This window comes from Aotus nancymaae, unplaced genomic scaffold, assembly GCF_030222135.1.
Source record: "Aotus nancymaae isolate 86718 unplaced genomic scaffold, 86718_ANA_hifiasm-v0.15.2.pri h1tg000059l, whole genome shotgun sequence".
NCBI lineage: Eukaryota > Metazoa > Chordata > Mammalia > Primates > Aotidae > Aotus > Aotus nancymaae.
Window position 1 is genome coordinate 76,719,701 of NW_026988473.1, and position 21,443 is coordinate 76,741,143.

The window sequence follows — 21,443 nt, forward strand, 5'->3', positions numbered from 1 at the left end:
CGGGCTGCAGACCTCTGTCAGCCTGCCGAGTCCAGGCTCTCCAGGCATCAGCCAGAGAAGTCCTTCCTTTCAATAGCTGCTTTGTCCTTTCTGAGAGACTCACTCCAAGAAGCCCCAAATCTCCACTAACAGCCTCTGCCATCGGTGAGCGAGCTGCGCAGCCACCAGGATTAGAAGAGCGCTTCTCTCCCCACAAATCTCCATAATCAGCAACGACAGGAGAACAGACATCCTGAGAACAGTAACCATGAATCTGACTTCCAAAAAGGGGCTGCTCCATCAGGAAGCAGGACCGCATGAGCAGTGCTGTTAGAATAAAATGAGGCAACCATTCCAGCCAATTTGCATTGAAAACTCAGCTGGAATGCCAACAATTTGCATTCTTTCAGCTAAGAACAAAATCAAGCCTGACCTTTACTTCCAGGACCATTCTGTATTGCTGTTTGCACAAACATATGGAATTAAAGCAGGAAAAACTAACTGGGGTAACAATCACCCGTGGTCATATTCCAACTAGAACTCTCACTTCATAAAGCAGGCCAATTAATCCATCCTTTCTGTCCCTCTCCATCTTAAAATTATCAGTCAAAAAGCATAATTTTACTCGAAAATGATGAGCAGAGGGAGCGCTGGGGAAGGTGGAGAGAGCCACAGGAGAAAGGGAAGGAGAGGGAAGAGGGGCAGACCCAGGGGCAGGGGGAGTCCCACAGACAGCACCGCCTGCAAAACATGATAAGCATCCAGTTTAAGGCTATTATCTCCTTTATTCAAAAAATAAATATTTCACTTTGAGTCAACATATTTCAAATCACATTAAGCACAGAGAAGAAATACAGTCCCTTTGGAGATTGTGAACACGTGCTGGAAAGAGGCATGATCCAAACAAGGGGAATGAGGTGAGTGCGGATTCCAGCTGCTTCCTGACCCAGAGGTTCCTCCCCTCTGTTCAGGTGGAATTACTTAACTATTTTTAGGAGAGAAAAAGAAACACACAAACATACACACACACACACACACACACACACACACACACACACACACACACACACACTTTGAAGTCTGAAAGGCACATGAAGTGGACCATAAGGTGTATGGCACATTCACTGATAAAACATCCCCTATTCCCTCCCAAGAAAAGCAGAGATACTTTAATCAAGTCAAAGATCAGAGAAGACAGGGTGCTCCTGCTCATAGCTCAGCAGCGTGAACATCTCTGAATACGAAAGCCATTTTTAATTTGCTTCCCCCTCCCGCGCCTCCTCTCCCTGCCGACGGGGTCTGTGGGCCAGCTGCAGGGCTCACTCGGTGACGGTGGGGCGTGTGGCCACGTACACAAACACCACGATCAAGAGCACGACCACGGCCAGCGTGGGCAGCACCACCGTGGTGATCTGCTGCCGGGCCTCCTGCATGGCTTGCTTCCGCTCTTTCTTGTCCTTGGAGGTCTCCTTCTTGGGCTTCCCTTTGAGCTGCCGCATCTTTCCTAGAGGATGCTAGGAGGGTGTGTCCAGAGGGATTCCCGGAAGGGCCACACTCCTCTTGTCAAGGCTGGAACCTCCTGTAGGGGGAACAACCATGAAGGTCAAGAATAAACCAAGTGGAAGAAAAAAGAAATCATAAAGTTAAAGGCAAAAACTAGGAAATATCTGCAACTTACATGACAAGGGGCTAAGAACAGAGGCCACACCAGGCTCTAAGTTCCCTTGGGATTAGCCCCCTAAGTAGTGGGCACTGGGTCGCCGGTATGCTGTGAGAGGGGCCTCTGCTCCAGGGGCAGCTGGACAAGGTCCTAGATACCAGACAAACAATACTGTGTTCTGTGCATGCCACGAGGCGGAAGGATTGGGAAGCACCAACTACGCCGCCTCCACTCAGAGGAGTGGCTCTCCCTTTCACGGCTCAAGCCGCTTGATCTAAGTTCCATGATCTCCCCAGCCAATCTCCAGCATGGAACTGAAGGCAGCCTGCAGTCTACAGGCACACGGCGCCCCTCCTGCCCAAGCCAGGCCAGCCTCATTAAGGCTGCAGAGAGCCCAGGGCATTAACCTCTCTAATCTCTTTGTTGGTTCTCCTTGGCCCATTCATCCTCACCTTCCCAAGCACCCACCATGTGCCAGGCATTGCTCAAGGAGCCGAGGATAGAGATGAAGAACTCAGTTGTGTCCCCACAGAGGTCACAGTCTAGGGGGAATGATGGAGTCCTGAGTCACAATAACACTGAAGGGAGACGGCTAAGCCCACAGTCCTGCTACCTGCTCAACCTGGGATTCTCTTGTGAATTCTGTGGCTCGCCGAGGTGCCCAAGAGGTGAATTAGAACTTTCAGGGGCCTGAGGAATGAATAAAAACCTTTGGAAAACTACAGAGAAACATCTCTATTAAAGTTGGCTTGTTAGCTTTAAGCAAATGAAACCGACTTCAGCTGATTTAAATTGAGTTTACTTAAAGGCCTTTGGCCTCTCACTGATTCCCAGAAAAGCCAAAGAAGGAAGCTCAGAAAACGGGCAGGACACAATGCTGTGCTGCCATAACTGGAACCCAACTCTCACACTCCCCGTGTGAGGATGCCAGAGCCTGTGTCACCACCGGTCAGCACTGGACATGGGCACTGGAGCGGGAGGTGCCAAGCCACGGTGACCTGGAGCGGGAGGTGCCAAGCCACCGTGACTGCCCCTAAAAACTAGATGTGGCTGCTGGCACACTCTCCACGTGAACTCATCACCACCCGGCTTTCTGCATCACCGGCTCTCATGCATGTGCGACTGGCCAAGCCCAGGCCCATATGCCCACAGCCTCCCCTTCCAATTTGTACCTCAGGACGAGTACTTTCCAAACACAGTGAAGGAGTGGGGTTGGGTATCAGGCAGGGATATATCAAAGGCAGATGTCCATTGTAATATCCTGGGAGACCAGCGCAGAGTTAGCGGTTCTTGGAAGCAGAAGAGCACTATATACCAATGTCGTATACTGTCTGCCTGTCATCTTCTTGAGGAAGAAGGTGACATTTACACCTAAGTGACCGTGGTAGGTGGCAGAATGTGGATTCTGAGTTGAGAAAGGTCTTATTGATACCATCCTGTTTTTTATGAGGGATCTCTTACCATTCCTCTCATTCCATTTTGACCCCAAAACCTTTTTGGATCATTCACAATCAGGCAGAGTTTCCTAAGCTATGAGATGACAAACATGATAGGGCCAGGATGGCATTAACGCCAATCAAGAGCAAATATTAAGGGAAGCACCATTGGGCAAAAGTATAATTTCCTTCATGAATCAGGAACAAAGAGGAAAAAAAAAAACCCTATTATTACTTTCTTAAGTCCTGAAAGGTGTAAGAACCCCAGGCTTTACCAATTCTCCTTTTCAAGTCTTCCAAAGGACTTCCGGACAGACTTGCCTTCAAATTCAGGACATCACTTACAAGCTAAATGGCTGTGGGCAAGTCACTTAACTCCACCACGCCATCATCTGAACAATGAGAACAGCTTGTCTTAAAGGATGACTGTAGAATCTGGAAAGCAAATGCATCTGTACGCATAGCTCTGCCCACCTGCAGGGATGCGGTACAGACAGGCTGAGACATCTCCGGGCAGCCGGGGACAGGAGCACTGAGCTCCTCTAAGCCTGACTGCCCACCTTCGCGGGACCATGGTGAGGATGGAACAGGAAGCTGTATAACTCAAGGCTGGGCACAGAGCGGATGCTGACTTCATGCTAGCTGACATCCCAACACCCAGAACGCACCCCAACGGCCCTGTGAGTTGAACAGACAGGATTTATTATGTCCATCACAGAAGGGAGGAAACCAAGGCGCAAAGAGGAAAAATGTCTTGCCAACAGTCACCCAGTTTGTAAACACTCCTAACAGAGCAATGGACAGCATTCCTGTTCAAGGCTGCAAACAGCAGCCCATTCTCTCTGACACAGACACAAAAAATCGTTTAAAAAGAAGCCATTAGCAGCACTCTGATTCATGGCCATTTCCTTGTGGAGCTAATGGCCAGTCAGAGCCCACTGCTGTCTCTCCCAAATCCCTCACAGGACTGGCAGGTGATATCCCGGGCCTGGGGCTAGCCATGCCCCGGCTGTCTGGCTAGCAGTGCTGGGCCTGACTTCCCTCCTGCACTTCAAGCTGCTGTCTGCATCCGCCCACATACGTGCAGTTGACATTCAAAGGCACCAGCCTCTGTGATGACCAGTTCTCAACGTTTGTAAGATGCATTCAGAAGTTCCCGGAGACATGGGAAAAAGCCTCAAGCTGCTGGAGCTGGGGCAGTCTGGTCAGGATTTAAAGGGCAAACATGCCCATGTGAATCCTGGGTGCTTCATCAGACTTCAGGAGGCAGCCTCTCTGCTCTCACTCACCTGTGACCTGGGGCAGCAAGGGAAAGCATCTCTAAGATAACAACTGGAGAGGGGACCCTATGGTGAAAAGGGAAGAGCCAGGAAAAAAGCTGGGAAGAGCACCAGGCAGAGGGCACAGTGGCCTGAGCTGGGCAGAGTGGCCTGAACCAGGCAGGGAAGGGCTTACCAAGGAGTGAGAGGAAGGAGGCGGATTCTGGGGAGGGGAGGAGAGCGGGGAGCAGAGGCACTGCAAGCCATGGCAAGATTCTTTCAACAACAGTAGTAGGCACCGAAGGGCTTTCTGAAGGGAGGTGCAGGTGCCAAAAACTCCCTCTGGCTGGTCAGTGGGGAGTGGATGGAGAGGGAACGCAAAGGGAGGCTCTGGAGCAGTCTGGGAGCGGGGGTGCTGGTGGTAGCTTGGACATGGGGAGGGTCAGTGGTGATGAAGAGGAGGATGGAGTTATGTTCTGAAGGTATAAGGGACAGGCCCCAGTGACTGACTGGACATGGCAAGTGAGGGAAAGGGGGACGCAAGAACAAATCCAAGGTCTGGAGCTTGAGCCACCACGTGGGTGGTGATTCCATCTCCTGAGGGGCAAGAAGGGGCATGGGGAGGAGTGGGCACTGGGGAAGGGAATGAAGAAGTGCACTGAGTGCTCTGGGTATACCTCTCTGCATGTGAGAATGCCTTAGACGATGTCATGGAAATATCAAGAAGGCGATTGGATAAATGAGTCAGGAGCTGGGCGTGGGCTGAAGATCTATATTTAGAAGTCACCAACTATTGGATTAAGAGAGATCATGGCCAAGGCAGGCAGAGAAAGGGCCCTGGACTGAGCCCCGAGGCACTCTGACAGCTATAGGGCAGGAAGGGGAGGAGCAAGCAGGGCGTACTCAGAGGAGAGGAGTGAGGAAAAAGAGAATGTGCCGTAGTGGGGACGAAGACAGTGAAGAAGCTCAACTGTCAGAAGAGAGAGGCACTCGTGCCAGAACATAAGCGAACACACTGCTTCCTTCCTCGAGAACATCTGGCCAGGGAAAACCTGTCCGTGGCACGTGCTCAGTGCAGAGCTGGCTGACACTCTGCTGTAACCCCTCCATCTTCCGGTAGCTTGTGATGACGGGTGTCTGCATGCCAACGTGCCAAACATCACCAGGGCAGACAACTGTTTCGAAGTTCTGTGTGAAGAGTGTGTGTGGCCAAAAGGGTTTTACTTTCTTTTTCTTTAAATAATAAGAGAAGCCAGAGAATGATGTTTGAGGGGGCTAAGAGAATGGGAGAAAACCCTGATGCTGAAAAAAGAAGAGGTCTCTGTAGGAGCAAGACAAGAAGCCCAGGGGACAGACCTGCCTTTCAGAGGCAAAGTACCCTTCAAACTCAACAGGAGGAGGGCAGGAAGTTGGCACTGGGGCGGCAGGGTGGCTCTGTACTGTGTGGGTTGGGGGACTAGAGGCTTCTGTTTTTTTCAGTGAAATAGGAGAGGGCTTCAGCTTAAAGTCTGGGAGGTTCGGAGGCAGGCTGGGGAAAGAGAAACCAAGATGCAGTCACCTTTGGAGGGTGGAAAGGCAGCCTTCACAGCGCACTGTCCGTGTCCGCCTCCCTCTGGGCCAGGGACTGCCTCTCCATGGCTCTGGGCCCAGGGACTACACAGGGCCGCCTCCTGGCCAGGGCTGGCTCAAGCACATCTGCTAGGACCCCTGAAATGTGGGGTTGCCTAGAGGAGAAGCTGGGCCAATTGGCCTCTACTTCAAGAATCCAAGAGACATGAAAGGACACTGAAGTTGGACAATCACACAGATGTAGTCACCAGGAAAGCCAGGTGGGAGAGAGCCCTGGGGGCAGAAGCAGCACCCCTGCGAGGCTGCGAAAGAAGCCTCCTCCACACTCTCCTCCTTCTAGTCCAGTCCCCTGTGAGGCCCAGCTCTACACAGGCTCCTGTCCTCAGGGTACGCTGACGTGTCTCTGTCTAAGATGAACACCTCTTTCAACTTCAGCTGGCTCCAGGGTGTCTCTGTCTCTTCTACTGGAAAGAGCTCTGCCTAAAATGACTGCTCCAGTTTGACAATGAGGAATCCTGCCACTGACACAAAAGAAAGGACTGGCAGAGTCATAGGTCAAACCCACATCTGTGACTCTGAAGCCTGGACAGTCTCCACCTTCCTGGGTACACCCCACTTATCTTCCCATCCCTCATCCACTTTGTGCCCCCATCACGGTTCAGCAGCCCCTTGCAGAGAGAAATAAATGAAGCTCACACGCTCAGCCTGGCTTCTACCTTGCAAGGAACTCAGGCAGGATGGAAGCTGCAGCCTCCAGCTTCTCAAATGCCACTGCCCCACGGCCTCTAGCTTCCCTAGCCAGGGAAACGGAAACTTCACAAATGCCTGAGTTCTAATGATTCTAATGAAACTCCTACGCCCCTACCCCCCACCAGCACACACCCACGGCAACCGGTCAGCATGGGAACATTCCAAATGGTCTCCAGCATGTGTGGGCAGGAGACCAGAAGCAGAGAGGAGGAAAGCGGGACACATTCTTCAGCACAGAAGTGTTTGTGATTTGTTTCTGTGATTATAACTTTCCCATCTTTTCCTACTTCTGTGTATAAAGATATGCATGTATGCAAACATGCTAACTTCTTATAGGTACTTTTTTCTGATTTGGAGATTATAATGTACACAGTGTTAGATCCTAGTAGGGAAAGGTAGGAACACAGGTTTGAAATCGGGTTTGTGCCTCAGCTCTGCCCCATCTGGTTAAACCACCTTGGACAAGGTACTAAATCTCTCATGTCCCAACTCTCCTCCTCTGTAAAATGGGTAAGAAACTGTTTTGTAGAGCTATCGAAAAATTAGAAACAATGTATTATCTGAAGATGTAGTGGATGACAGGCCATAGCAGAGGCTCAAGCAATGGTACACAGTGACCTGCTGTTCAGGGAGGTCTGTCCCATGGAGATGTACGTGAATCTGGGAAGCACCAGGGAATTCTACTGTTTTCATCATATGACCCATGGATGACAAAATCCCCATTTTTTCTCTTTTCCCTGAGTTACCAATCAGCTGTTGGGTGTGTCTGTTCAAAGGTTTGATGGGAGGAGCCTGGTTCAGGCTCTCAGGGGAAGGTTCAGGACAACGAAGATCACTTCAACTCCCATCACCCCAGACCCGCTACCCCTGTGCGGCCCAAGGCAGCGCCACCAGCCACGTACTGAGCACTTGTAATGTGGCTGTGGTCCAAAATCAGCTGTGCTATGGTATAAAATACAAGAAAGAATGACAAATATCTCATTCAAAGTTATTCATGCTGATGACGTAGAAATAATATCCTGAACATACTGGGTTAAATAAAATCTATTATTAAAATCAATTTCTTTTTTCTGTTTTAATGTGGCTACTAGAAAAGTTCTAAATTACATGAATAGCTGGCATTATACTTTTACTGGACAGCCTGCGCCATACAGTCAGGGGCTCACCCTGCCCTCCTGTTAGCTTTCCACATCATAAGCTCAGCCCACAATGCTGAGAACTCCCTAAACCTTCACAGCCCAGCCCCATTCACTCTTTCCAGCATCACTACACCCAAATGACCCACTACTGCCACCACATCCGAGCATCCCCGTGGGCTCGCACCTCCCTGCCTTTGCTGATGGAGCATCTCTGCTGGAGTGCCCTTTTCCTTACGTCGTCATCCACAGGCGCAGTCTCTCATCCCTGGATAACCAGCACACGTGGCCTTCGCCACCTCCTCCAGGCAGAAGCAACAGCCACCTCGTTGGTGCCATCTCAGCACTTAGTTTATACCTTGACAGCAGCACTGACTGGCAGCTACTGCCTAGCTGGCTGGGGTCTCTGACGTCTCCACTTCTCAGGGACTGCAAATGTGCCTTGCTGGTAATAATATTCTCCTGGGCTGGCATGATGCCTTTTATGTAACAGGTGCTCAACAAACATCTGCTGGACTGAATATCAAAGATGGAATATTTTAAGACAAACAGTTCATCTTAGGCAACTAACCATTGGGTTAGAATAGAAAATTACGTAATAATAAACTAGCTAGCTGCCATTTATAAACACTTATTTCATTCCCACGACAATCATACAAGATTGGTATTTTTACCCCCATTTAAATGATGAAACTGGGATTCAGTAAAGTACACTGTTGCCCAAGATCAAGGACTGCTGGGAACAAGCACAATCTCAACTCCACTATAAAACCTGCAATGAGCACTCATTAAATGTTTAATTAATGACCAACTGAATGAGGATTTTAACTTAGACCTCATTTCAAAGCCCACCTATCCTCTCTGTGTGACCCCACAGTGCCTCCCAACCACCCACAAATAAGAACAGCGGCTAGCACTTCCTGAAAGCTCAGTACCTGTCAGGCGACTGCACTGAAGCCCTCCACAACATGCAAGCCTCACAGCAGCCTTCATCCCCATTTTGCAGAAAAGGGAACAGAGGCTTAGAGCAGGCCTCAGGTGGTCAGAAAGCCAATAGTGCAGCTGGGATTCCAATCAAGCTCTGTCTGGCTCAGAAACTGTGTTCCTCCCACTCCAGGCAGTTGCTTCTGGGAGCCCAGGCTATTTCCTACAAGGCATGTGGACCAATGGGATGCAGATCAAGAGTCCATGCCTGGTTCCTGGCTGTCAGCTCTGGAAGCTGAGGACACAGGGAGGGGTGTGAGAGGAACACAGGCCCTCTGGGTGTGTCTCATTTGGCAGCAAGTAAAGTCTGCTGCTTACAATCAGGCTAGCCCTGATGCTTGGAAGGTGCTGCTGCAGGTTGGCTGGGCAGTCGTTCTAGGTTAAAAGATGCATCACATCCTGCTTGAGTTCTCAGTGTGGGCCAGGCTGCTCTGAAGGCCCCCAGGAAAAGTGCAACTCTCTCCACCCACCCCTACGCTGCCCAGGGCCAACAGCACGGAGACAGCCAAGGGTGTCACAGGCTGTTGAAGGGGTGCCTGCTGAGAACAGCATGACCAGACCTGGAGTCCATGCTAAGTCCCTGCACGTGTCAATTACATCCCACAGTACAACCCATGCGAGAACAGTAACTAGGCCCAGACAGCCAACCACTAGCCTATTCTCAGTGCTGTTCTCCTTTTCTGAAGTGTCAAAGCTCTCCTGTCTTCAGAAAAAAAAAAAAAAAAACAGCTTCAGGTGCTCTCTAAGTGGCTGCATGCTTCTCCCACTTCAAAATCAGGAAGACAAATTGACAAACAAGAAGGGTATATATGGGGAAAGCTCCACCATCCCTTCCTGTAGCTGTGTCGTTGTTACAACACGAAGCATTAGAAGGGCCAAACTGCTCTATGCTTTATGCCATAAGCCCAGGGACGCTGCCCTGGATTCAGGGAGACATAAATTCTGCACTTGAGAGCAGCAGCTCTGCGGTTCATCAAGTGTGCTTGCTTCATTTTATGTCCCTAGTATTTAGTCATAATGGGTCTGTGATCACTTCACTCCGGTCTGCTGCAGAGTGGGGGCAGGGGGCAGGCAGGCTGCCAGGAGGATTGTGCAAGATAGGACTCCTGACACCCGAGAAGCACCTGCTGATAGCGTAAGTGTCTTCCCCTGGAACATATACATCAACAGTGACAGCCACACAGGTGCCAGCTCCACTGCTCCCTGCTACCGACAGGCCACAGGGGTCAGGAAAGCTCTCAACCTGAAGGCCAGTGTGTGTGGGGGGGGAGAAGGGATCACAGCTACAGACAGATAAAAGATACACACACACACACACACACACTCCTCACCGAGGGCAGAAAAAAGAAGAAAATGTTATTTGGTGGCAGTGGCAGCAGTATCAGCTACTCCCAAATAAAAATCCAGGAACACAAAAGAACTTTGGAGCGGGCTGCCGAATGACAGAGACATGAAAAGCTAGGGTTCTCAATAAATTAGGTAAGACACATTTTTGGGGGCACACTTGGATTTACAAAGTGCTTTTCTGTGCATTATTCATTTCGTCCTCAAAGTAACTGTATTATGTATTACTCTCCTTACTTAACAAGGAAAAGCAGCACATTAGGTAAGCTAAGTGCATGTCAGGGTACCAGTCCCATCTTGGCAATTCTAGGGTCTGTGATCCTGGGCAAGTAACTTAACCTCTTAAGACCCTCAATTACTCTATTGTCAAACAAAGATAAAAGTATCTATCATTCAAATATTTTTTAAGCATCCCCTCTATGTCAGGGGACAATGTTAAGGATGCAGCTATGAACAAAACAGGCAAAAATGTTGCCTTCAGGTAATGAAGCGGTCTTCATTCACGGGGAATGTGGAGAGACAGACAACTAACAGATGGATAGAGCATGTGTCAGAGGATGCTATGTGCTGCTGGAGGCACAGAGGCTGCAAATTTAGAGTAACTGATCAGGGAAGGCTTCATGAGAAAGTCACAGTGGACCAGATGAAGGGACCTGTGCAGATTCCTGGGAAGATCTTCCAGGCAGGGCAGGACCCGGGCTCAGGCCCTCAGGCAGGACATCCTTGCACGCCTGAGAAGCACACAGGGACCGGCAAGTCCGGAGAAAGCAAAGGGAGTGCTGAGGGGTCAGAGGAGGAGAGCAGAGGGTGAGATGGGCCACGGGAGGGTGCTGCTTACATTTTAAAAGAACTCTGTGTGGACAACTGACTGAAGCTATGAAAGGGCCGCACAGGGAAATCAGTGAAGATGGTAATGAATTATTCAGGTGAAACCTGATGGCCCAGGATAGGGGCAAATGCGGTGCAAAGTGGTCTCATACCAAGTACACTTTGAAGGCACAGCCACACAATTTACCGAGATTGGAAATGGAGTGTGAAAAAAAGAAAAAGGACCGAAGGCTCTCTGGCCTGAGCGACTGGAAGAATGGCGTTGCCATTGAGGGAGGTGGGAAGTTGTAAGGGGGATGTATGGTGGGTGGGGAGAGCTGGAGTCTGACAACCTATGAGCCATCCCGAGTGGAGACACCAAAAGGCAGCTGGAGGCGAGGGCCTGCAGTGCAGGGAGAATGAGCTGGAGACAGGACCTTGGGAGCTGTGGACGCTTAAAGCCAGGAGGCTGAGTGTGCGCAGAGCAGAGGACTGAGCCCTGGAGCAATCCAACTTCGGGGAGTTGAAGAGGAAGCAGCAAAAGACTGAAAAGGGAGTCAAGAAGAAAACCAGAAGGAGACGGTGGCTTGGAAGGCAAATGAAGAAGGCGTCCTGAGGAACGGGGAGCTGGCCATTTGGTTTGGCCACACGCGGGTCCTCCATGACTTGCAGAGCAGTTTTGGTGGAGAGGGGTCAGAGGCAAGATTGGAGTAAGTCTGAGGGAGGGTGGGAGCAGGCAGATGGGAGGTGGTGAGGACAACTCTTCTCCAGACTGCAGTAAACAAGAGCACAGGGAGGGCTCCGGGGCAGTGCTGGGCTGAAATCCTAGTTCTGCCACTTATAGGACCTGCGACCTCAGGCAGGTCACTTAATCTTTCTGTGCCTCAGATTTCTCACTGGGGCTAACAAGTGGACCTAGCAAACTGATACACAAGAACAGTCACTGGTACATGTTAGGCATAAGTATTGGCTGTCATCATCATCATCATCATAAGGAATAACGACAAAGTAATTATGTATGAAAAATAATTCCTGGAAGAAGAGCAACCACTAAGGAGGCACGGAGAGGAGGGAGATGTTGGAAGTCTCGAGAGAGAGAAGCCACAAACAGCTGTCCAGGAGGCAATGAATGAATGGGAGGAGTGGCACGCGCACGCCAGTGGCTCGGGGCCCACTGCAGTGGGGGCCACACAGCTTGAAGCAGGCAAGTCAGGATGGCACCAACCACCCAGGTGTAGGCACAGAAAAAGTAGAGGGTTCAATTTAACCAGGGGTGGGGTTTTATCAGGCCGGTACAACAAAGTAAGAGAAGGACGACGTAAGGATGACATGAGATTACAAAAGAAAAGTGTCTGGCATAGGCACTGCACCTGAAATCCGACCCCTGTTCAAAGAGCTTAAGTCCTGTGTCCAAGGAGCCCCCTCTCTCCACACCTGTCCCTCGCCTGTCCCCCGACACCCTTCTCCCCTTCCATCCCCAGTGCAGAGTTCAGGACCAGACAGCAATGCTGGACTCTCAACTCTGCTCTTTCAACAAAACCACATCCCTCCCTTTCCAGTGGGAGGTGTTGTCACACCCCTCAGGCCAAGTTGTGACAAGGTGCCTCTCCTGTCTCTGAGAGTACTTTCAGGCTCGGGGCCATCTAGAGACCAAAGCAGCCCATGTAAATGCAGGCTGGTCCTCATAAGCTCCTTCCAAGAGCCAGCAGCAAAGGAGGCTCCTCCTGCCTTGAGGAAAGGCTGCCTTTTAAGGACAGGCCCTAAGACTGCCGGAAATCCTCCAGGTCCTCAGAGCCAGCTCCTCTCACGGAAGGTGGTCAGGAACAAGGAGGAAGCAGAGTTTTTGAACAGAACTTGTTATTTAACCCTGAACCCTGGGATCAGAGTTGAATTAATAGCCATCAGCAACCCAAAACACAGCAACTTTGTCTTTAACTGGTTGACCTGAAGTAAATTCAACCATTGAAAGGACAAAAATGACAACTAAATAAAAAAGAAATTACTTGAAATTCCTCGAAGAGGATCCAAAACAATGGCTTTTGAAATGCTTATGCTGTGCAGAAAGAATATAACAGCAGCACACGCGACACAACTGAAATCAGAGTTTTAGAAAAATGTATGTTTATACACTCTGATATTTCATCTCATTTAAAAAATGCTGGTCGCGATTCACAAAACAGATTTCACAATCAGGCAAGGAGTTGAGACCGGCAGTTGAAATACACTGGACTAGGCTGACCTACCAGTGAAGTCTCTCATAGACTTCATGTATTTGACGGTTAAGTCCCAATGGTTAAATGGCCCAGGTGAGGCTGTGGAAACACTAGCTCCAGGGGTCTATATATTCAAAGGGCATAAATTGCAGATTGAAGAAGTGCTAGATTTAGCTGTGGCTCTAAAAGACAGAGCCTGAACTTATGCGTAGAAGTTACAGGGAGCGAGACTGAATTGCCTTTGGGGTGGGGAGCTCTCTATCTCCTAGAGAAACCAAGCAGAGTCTGAAAGATGAATGGGATGCTGAAGAAGGGACTTCAGAAATCAGATCAAAGAGATGGACCCAAGAGCTACCGAAGTCTCTTTCCATTCTGACAGTCTTCTCCACCTTGATGAATAGGTGGCTGTAAGAATGAAATGGAAGCAACGTGTGTGAAAATGCTCAGAGAAGTTACAAGCTCCTCTAATACCATCATCCTTAAATGGCAATTCTTTATTCAAACCTGTAGGTTCCCTCAACTTCATTTGCTATTCAGTTAGGTACTCTAAAACAGCAGGTACTAAAAGTAAGCATGGCTAATTCATCACTTCCTTTATGGCGGCTCAACTCTAAGGCAAGGCTGGGGAAGAATTCCTGAGAAAGCACGCAAGCCAGCCAGCAGTGTGCACTGGGTTTTGTTAAGGCAGTGCTTCTCCTAACTTGTCCATCTGAAATATGCGGAAGGAAATGAATGCCCACCTCTGGAGGCCATGTCTAGGGCACGGCCAGGGAAAGAATAAAATTTCATTTGGCTCCTCTGTTACCTTAAAACGTCCACTGATCACATGTAACATCCGCCTGGTTGTTTACTTACGATGTGCACACACAGTGATAAAGCCTTCTGTGGCTCTCACTGATCCCTGACATCCCCATGCTGTCGGCTCTGCTGCATCACAGGCTCCCACCTTAGAAGTGAGAAATGAGTTTTGAGATTAAGTAACTTGCTCAAGACCACCAGGCAAGTAAGTGGTGAGACAGAGTCAAACCTAGGCAGTCTGGTTCCACAGCCTGCTCTTAACTACAAAGCGATACCGAATTCTCCTCTAACAAATATCAGTTTTTACTGTAAAAATTTTAAATGTTATTTCTCCCAAATATTTGGGTTAAATGTGACCCTCGAGGAAGATGACCACACTGACCCTGTAGCTCGGCCACCATGCTGGCACACTGGTGCACTGGAACTAGAGAAACACAACTTTGCCACAACTTGCCAGCCTGTCCCCATGTTTTTGTGACCAGGCATGGGCTAACAGCCCCCTCTCTCCTAGACACCTAACACAGCCCTCAAGTTCTTTTAGGCACTCACTTCATCAACAACCAAGATGCCACAAGCGCCAGCTGTTTATAATATCTTTAAAATGAAAAATTCATCTCTGAGCTAAATTACAGTAAGTTAATTACAGAGCCTGGCTGATGGCAGACAAACGGAAAGACCAAGGGACTAACTGAATTTATCAAACAGGAACAACGAGAGCCCACGCCAAAGGTTGTGCATCCAACCTTCCCCCAATAAAGAAGCTAGGGCCTCGCCCCAAAGACAGGCAAGTAAGCTCCAGCATCAATTCATCTATCCAGCTAACAGTTGCTGAGCACCAGTGTTGGCAACTGGCTTACCACGCACAGATACATTCACTCACTCACCACTTCACTCATTCAAACACTTCCTGAGCACCTACCCCATGCCACAGGCTGAATAACTGTTGTAAATGTACAAACGGGTTGACTCACTGGTCCCTATGATCATTTACTGATTCACCAGATACAAGGCAGCCTCAATGTGCTAAGTACCTGGTGGCAGGATAGAATAATGAAAACAAAGTTCCTGGTCTCACGGAACTCACATTCCAATTGAGAGAGATCAACAATAAACAAATAAATGTGTAATATGTCAAGGAACAAACTACTATGAAGAAAGACAAAAGCAGTATATGGTGACCAGGTAGGGGACGTGCTGCAATACGGAGAGTGTTACAAGGGACTGCCCCACTGATTAGAGAGCAGAGGCCCACAGGAAAGGCTGGAGGAAGCCCCAAGGAGACCTCGAAGAAGAGGGTGCCAGGGAAGGGCATGGAGGGCAAGGTCCACAAGGCGGGAGCATCCTGAAAGTTTTAAGGAGTAGCAAGGGGCCAGGGCGACCAGAGCAGAGGGGGCTGATGTATGTAGCAAGCAAGGGGAAGAGCCGAGGAGCTGAGACAGCCAGTTCAAAAGGGACTCTGCGAACGCACCATGCTAGTCTCAATGCTTACCGTATGTGCTTCCCTGCAGACCTCTGATGCCTGAAAAAAATTCAAATATTTTGCAAAAGACAGGCAGTAAGCTAAGCCGCTATCAAATATTTACACAGCAGTGTGTCAATGTTCTCCAGATCTCTTAAGAGTCTATTTTAGTGTAGGAGAAAGGGAATGACCCCATCAGAAAATGAACTTGAGCTGTTGAAGTTGCACTGTCACTAACAAAGTGATAAATATTTGATCTTTAATTTAAATGTCCTCCTTTTTGCTGAACTTTAAGTTGATTTACCAGCCAATGAGATTGGTTTGGGTAAATGACACAGAACGAGAAGGCTTTTGGGCACTGAAGACAAGGTTTATTGATCTTGCCAATGGCCCAACTGCAGACTGCACAGAAGCCTCCAGGTCAACAAGGGTCAGACCAGCTCCAGCCTTAGGTCACTCAGACCACCATGGGGCCACTGTTAACTAAGACACGCCTGGGCGCGGGAACAGAGGAAAGCTCTCCCAGTCACCTTCCACTCCACCTTCCTCTTGCTGCCCCCGCCGGCTCCTAGTTAAAAGCTTCCTAAGGGCTGCTCATTCTCCTCTGTGCTGACTCTAGAATCTGTATCCCATCACCGAATAAAACAGAGGCTGCACAGACACCGCACGCACACCCACGCCTGTGTGTTCTCCCTGCCACCGCTGAGTCCTCAGCAACTCCACCCAGATGCCTCCCTGCCTCCAGCCTCCTGATTCCTCAGTCTCCAGGGAATGATTTCACAGAAACACATGTCTGATCTTAGTTCTCTAACTAGAATGTTTTCGTGGGTTCCCCGCTGTCAACAAAACAGGGTACAGACAGGAGCTGGCTTTCAAAGCCTCTGTGCTGAATCCAACCCTGACCTCTGCCGTGGCATCATGCGCAGATGCTCTGTCCGCACACAGTGGGAGAACAAGCGGCACTCATGTCCACTTCCAGGCCTCCTCATCGTGGCCTGCTTTACGTGCTTGCTGGATGATACAAGACTGTTCCTCTCGCCAAGGATGCCCAAGCCAGAAGTTGGGGATCTGCTAGACACCACCCTGTAATTCCCTACATCACACTGTTCTCAATTATCCTAAACATCCCTCAAACATACCCCTCTCTCCTTTCCCCACAGCCCTCATCTTTGTTGATGTGGAATTCTGTGATAGCCTCCTCCAGCGTTTCTCTGCCTTCATCTTGCTGCCTTCTCGAGCCTTAAGTAATGCAAACACTCACTGCCCATGGAGGCAGGGCAAAGCATGCTACCCTTGCTCATCCCACACATTTCCCCCTTAGCAGCAAAAAATAACGTGGTAATAACACTGAAGAATCACCAGAGAAGCAAACGTGGGAGACAGAGACATCTTTTGCAAAGGGATACAGATGACACATCTAAACCTCATACCTGTTTTAAAGTCTAGTTATCGTAAACTTTGAAGCCAAACACATTCCTGGCATAAATAGGCATCACTTCATAGTTCAGGGTTAACAACCAACCAAATCATGTTAACCAAATACTGAGAAAGCCAAGTTAACAGTGTAATTATACTTCTAGATTCCCAGAACTTTAGTTGCTGTCACAAATTCAGGACCTCACTGATGCTGCACTGTCAGAGTGCCATTTCCAAAACTAGCAGGAATCCAACTGCCTACGTCCACGCTCAGGAGGCACTTGGAACGCACCACTGCTGAGCATGGCTACACAGGGGAGTACAACTGTCCAGAAACTCCAGCAGGGCACTAACTTAACACCAATCACATGTCAATCACTTGACAACATCCAGCCTATAGTTATATCTAAAATGTGCAAGTCTGTGGAATTTTAAGTCTCACACCCATTAGAAATAACAAAAGGACTGCCAGAGCAATCAGGCAGGCAAGAAAAAGAAATAAAGGGTATTCAAATAGGAAAGGAGGAAGTCAAATTGTCTCTATTTGCAGATGACATGATTGTATATCTAGAGGACCCCATCATCTCAGCCCAAAATCTCCTGAACCTGATAAGCAACTTCAGCAAAGTCTCAGGATACAAAATCAATGTGCAAAAATCACAAGCATTCCTATACACCAATAACAGACTTAAAGAGAGCCAAATCAAGAAGAAACTGCCATTCACAATTGCTACAAAGAGAATAAAATACCTGGGAATACAATTAACAAAGGATATAAAGGACCTCTTCAAGGAGAGCTACAAACCACTGCTCAACGAAATAAGAGAGGACACAAACAGATGGAGATACATTCCATGTTCATGGTTAGGAAGAATCAATATCGTGAAAATGATCATACTGCCCAAAGTAATCTACAGATTCAACGCTATCTCCATCAAGCTACCAATGACCTTCTTCACAGAACTGGAAAAAACCACCTTAAACTTCATATGGAACCAAAAGAGAGCCTGCATAGCCAAGTCAATTCTAGGCAAAAAGAACAAAGCTGGAGGCATCAAACTACTGGACTCCAAACTATACTACAAGGCTACAGTAATCAAAACAGCATGGTACTGGTACCAAAACAGAGATATAGACCAATGGAACAGAACAGAGGCCTCGGAGGCAACACCACACATCTACAACCATCCGATCTTTGACAAACCTGACAAAAACAAGCAATGAGGAAAGGATTCCCTGTTTAATAAATGGTGCTGGGAAAACTGGCTAGCCATGTGCAGAAAGCAGAAACTGGACCCCTTCCTGACACCTTACACTAAAATTAACTCCAGATGGATTAAAGACTTAAACATAAGACCTAACACCATAAAAACCCTAGAAGAAAACCTAGGCAAAACCATTAAGGACATAGGCGTAGGCAAGGACTTTATGACCAAAACACCAAAAGCATTGGCAACAAAAGCCAAAATAGACAAATGAGACCTAATCAAACTCCACAGCTCCTGCACAGCAAAAGAAACAGTCATTAGAGTGAATCAGCAACCAACAGAATGGGAAAAAATTTTTGCAATCTATCCATCTGACAAAGGGCTGATATCCAGAATCTACAAAGAACGAAAACAGATTTACAAGAAAAAAACAAACAAGCCCATTCAAAAGTGGACATAGGATATGAAAAGATACTTTACAAAAGAAAATATATATGAGGCCAACAAACATATGAAAAAATGCTCATCATCACTGGTCATTAGAGAAATGCAAATCAAAAGTACATTAAGATACGATCTCATGCCAGTTAGAATGGCGATCATTAAAAAATCTGTAGACAACAGATGCTGGAGAGGATGTGGAGAAGTAGGAACACTTTTACACTGTTGGAAGTGTAAATTAGTTCAACCATTGTGGAAGACAGTGTGGTGATTTCTCAAGGACCTAGAAATAGAAATTCCATTTGACCCAGATATCCCATTACTGGGTATATATCCAAAGGATTATAAATCGTTCTACTATAAGGACACATGCACGCGAATGTTCACTGCAGCACTGTTTACAATAGCAAAGACCTGGAACCAACCCAAATGCCCATCGATGATAGACTGGACAGGGAAAATGTGGCACATATATACCATGGAATATTATGCAGCCATCAAAAACGATGAGCTCGTGTCCTTTGTAGGGACATGGATGAACCTGGAAACCATCATTCTCAGCAAACTGACACAAGAACAGAAAATCAAACACCGCATGTTCTCACTCATAGGTGGGTGTTGAACAATGAGAACACATGGACACAGGGAGGGGAGCATCACACACCAGGGTCTGTTGGGGGGAAATAGGGGAGGGACAGCAGGGGGTGGGGAGTTGGGGAGAGATAGCATGGGGAGAAATGCCAGATATAGGTGAAGGGGAGGAAGGCAGCAAATCACACGGCCATGTGTGTACCTATGCAACAATCTTGCATGTTCTTCACATGTACCCCAAAACCTAAAATGCGATAAAAAAATATATAAATAAAAAAGAAATAACAAAAGGACTTTCATATCTGAATCAGATCACTGACTTTCAGTAGAAGTCTTAGGAGTACAGTCCATGCCTACAGAATCCCTATTCTAAAAGACAAACCCAATCCAGTAACTTCCCAGTATAAAATTCCACAGTGGGATTCTACTGCCTTTAGAGTAAGATCCAAATCCCTTGCTTAACCTGGTCCCCAAGGAAGGACCTGCGCAATGTGGCTCCTGCCCACCTTTTAGCTCTCAACTCCCACCCACCATGCCCTCCACTGCAGCAGCGACCCTCCTCAGGGTTCTCTGGCATGCCACACCCTTGCTGACCTCCCAGGCTTTTATCCATGCAGCTGTCTGAAATGCCCTTTGCACCCCTTTTCTCCCAAGCATTCCTTCTGCTTAGCAAAAAAAAGTAACAAGCATTTGGTACTTGGGGTCTCTTTTAAGACCCATCTCAAGGGTCACATGACTTTCCATTCCCGAAGGTGAGTGAGGGGCCATCTCTCTATACTCCCATGACACTAGGTAATAAACCCTATCACAATACTCATCACACTATAAAATCACCTTTGCTGGCATTCCCATCACAATCTTTGCTGTAACTCATCGAGGACCCACCAACCAAGTATTTAAAACACTTCAACTTCAATATCATAGAAAAGCTGTCTTAATTTTAGGCCACAGTGCACCAAACATCCGGCTGGAATTTCAGTATTTCCAATAAGTACCTTGGGGAAGGCCTCAGAATGGAGAGTATCATGCCTAAGATGAAATTCAGGTATGTGCTTTTCAGGTGTGTGCATGGCGACATGTACGCACACACGCGCAAACACACACAGAGAGGAGTCAAGCTCAAGGCTAAGGAAAAGAAATAGGCTTCAAGATAGGAGAAACATATTTAAAACGGAAATCTGCATGCTAATATTTAGCTTTGTTTTTTCTCCCTTGTATAATAGAATGTCAGTCTTTCCTTGTACCAACCTAGAACCAGGTTTCCTGAGCTAAAATGCTGTTGCACATTTTTATGTCTAAAATGTGTGTGGGGGGTGGGGAGGTTGCTTGGGGAGTACCAAGGGGCATTGCAATTTCAGTTGATTACATATTGGCTATTAACATATTAAGCTTCCAAATGAAATAGTAGTCCACGTCTGTGTTCTAGGAGGTGTTATTCTGGTGTTTGGAGGAACAAATCACTCCTTGTTCCATTTCCCATAACACAGTATTCATTCTAAGTACACCTTTGAGAGCCTGAGTTATTTTATTGCGTTTGGAAAATTGAAGTCACTGTAATCTTCCAGGGAAGTCAAGAGTGAAGGGGAGAGTGTCTCACAAACTACAACATGGTCATGGTGCCAGCAATGCTGTGCCTCTGTAGCCAGGCCTAGGGCCCAGTCAGTGCAGTCCTCTCCATGGGCTGCACTGGGCTTATGTATTTCATCGAGTGCAGGATGAGGTCACCAACAGGTTTCAAGCAAGGGAGACAAATGTTTGACAAGAATGTCTAAAGATTGCTGTGGGTCCAAAGTGATGCGAGGAACAGAAGAAAAGGGGAAGCAGTCAGGGTAGCCCGTTAAAGGCTTTGGCAGTCAGTCACCTTGGCAAAAGATAACGTTGGCTTGGACTTGAGGGTGGACGTGGGAGGGCCATGGATGAACTCAAGATCTACTTAAGGAGAGGTATCATTAAGACTTGGTGCTTTGGAGGAAGAGAAAGGTGAATATTAACAGATGACTTCCCAGTTTCTGGCTTGACAAAGTGAGTTAACAACTACACACCTTAATAAGATGGGGGAAGGGAGGAGACCTAGAGAGGGACTATGGTAGAAGCAGACCAAGAGTTAAAATCTGGACACAGTAAGCTTGAGGTACCCACGAGATACCAAGTTTGCTAACTGCTACAAAGGGTGTAAGAATGCTATAGAACACAGAGGAGTACTGGGGCCAGCCTCAGAGGTGACCCCTGCCCATCCTCTCATGGTGCTCAGAGGTCCTGCCACTGTGCCAGTTCAAGGTGGGCACAACCACTGAGGAGCACCTGGGACCACACTGGGCCAGGACACCTGTGGGTAGCCTCTATAAGGATCCTCACTAATGTAGATCCAGCTTTGGGGTTAAGAAAACAATAAG

General features: G+C 48.0%; 1 protein-coding gene across 6 annotated transcripts in view; it reads right to left on the reverse strand.

The window, feature by feature from the left end:
• SMCO4 (single-pass membrane protein with coiled-coil domains 4) overlaps window positions 1-21,443 on the reverse strand; it is a 136,758-nt gene that overhangs the window by 69,673 nt on the left and 45,642 nt on the right. For 5 of the 6 annotated variants that reach the window (XM_064365401.1, XM_064365404.1, XM_064365402.1 and 2 more), the window contains exon 3: window positions 745-1,558. The exons of the other annotated variant lie outside the window; for it this stretch is intronic. In XM_064365401.1, the coding sequence (XP_064221471.1) occupies window positions 1,299-1,478 (180 nt within the window). In that variant the 5' untranslated portion in view covers window positions 1,479-1,558 and the 3' untranslated portion in view covers window positions 745-1,298. Of the gene's footprint in view, window positions 1-744; window positions 1,559-21,443 lie in introns of those variants that run through there. 6 annotated transcript variants of the gene reach the window in all.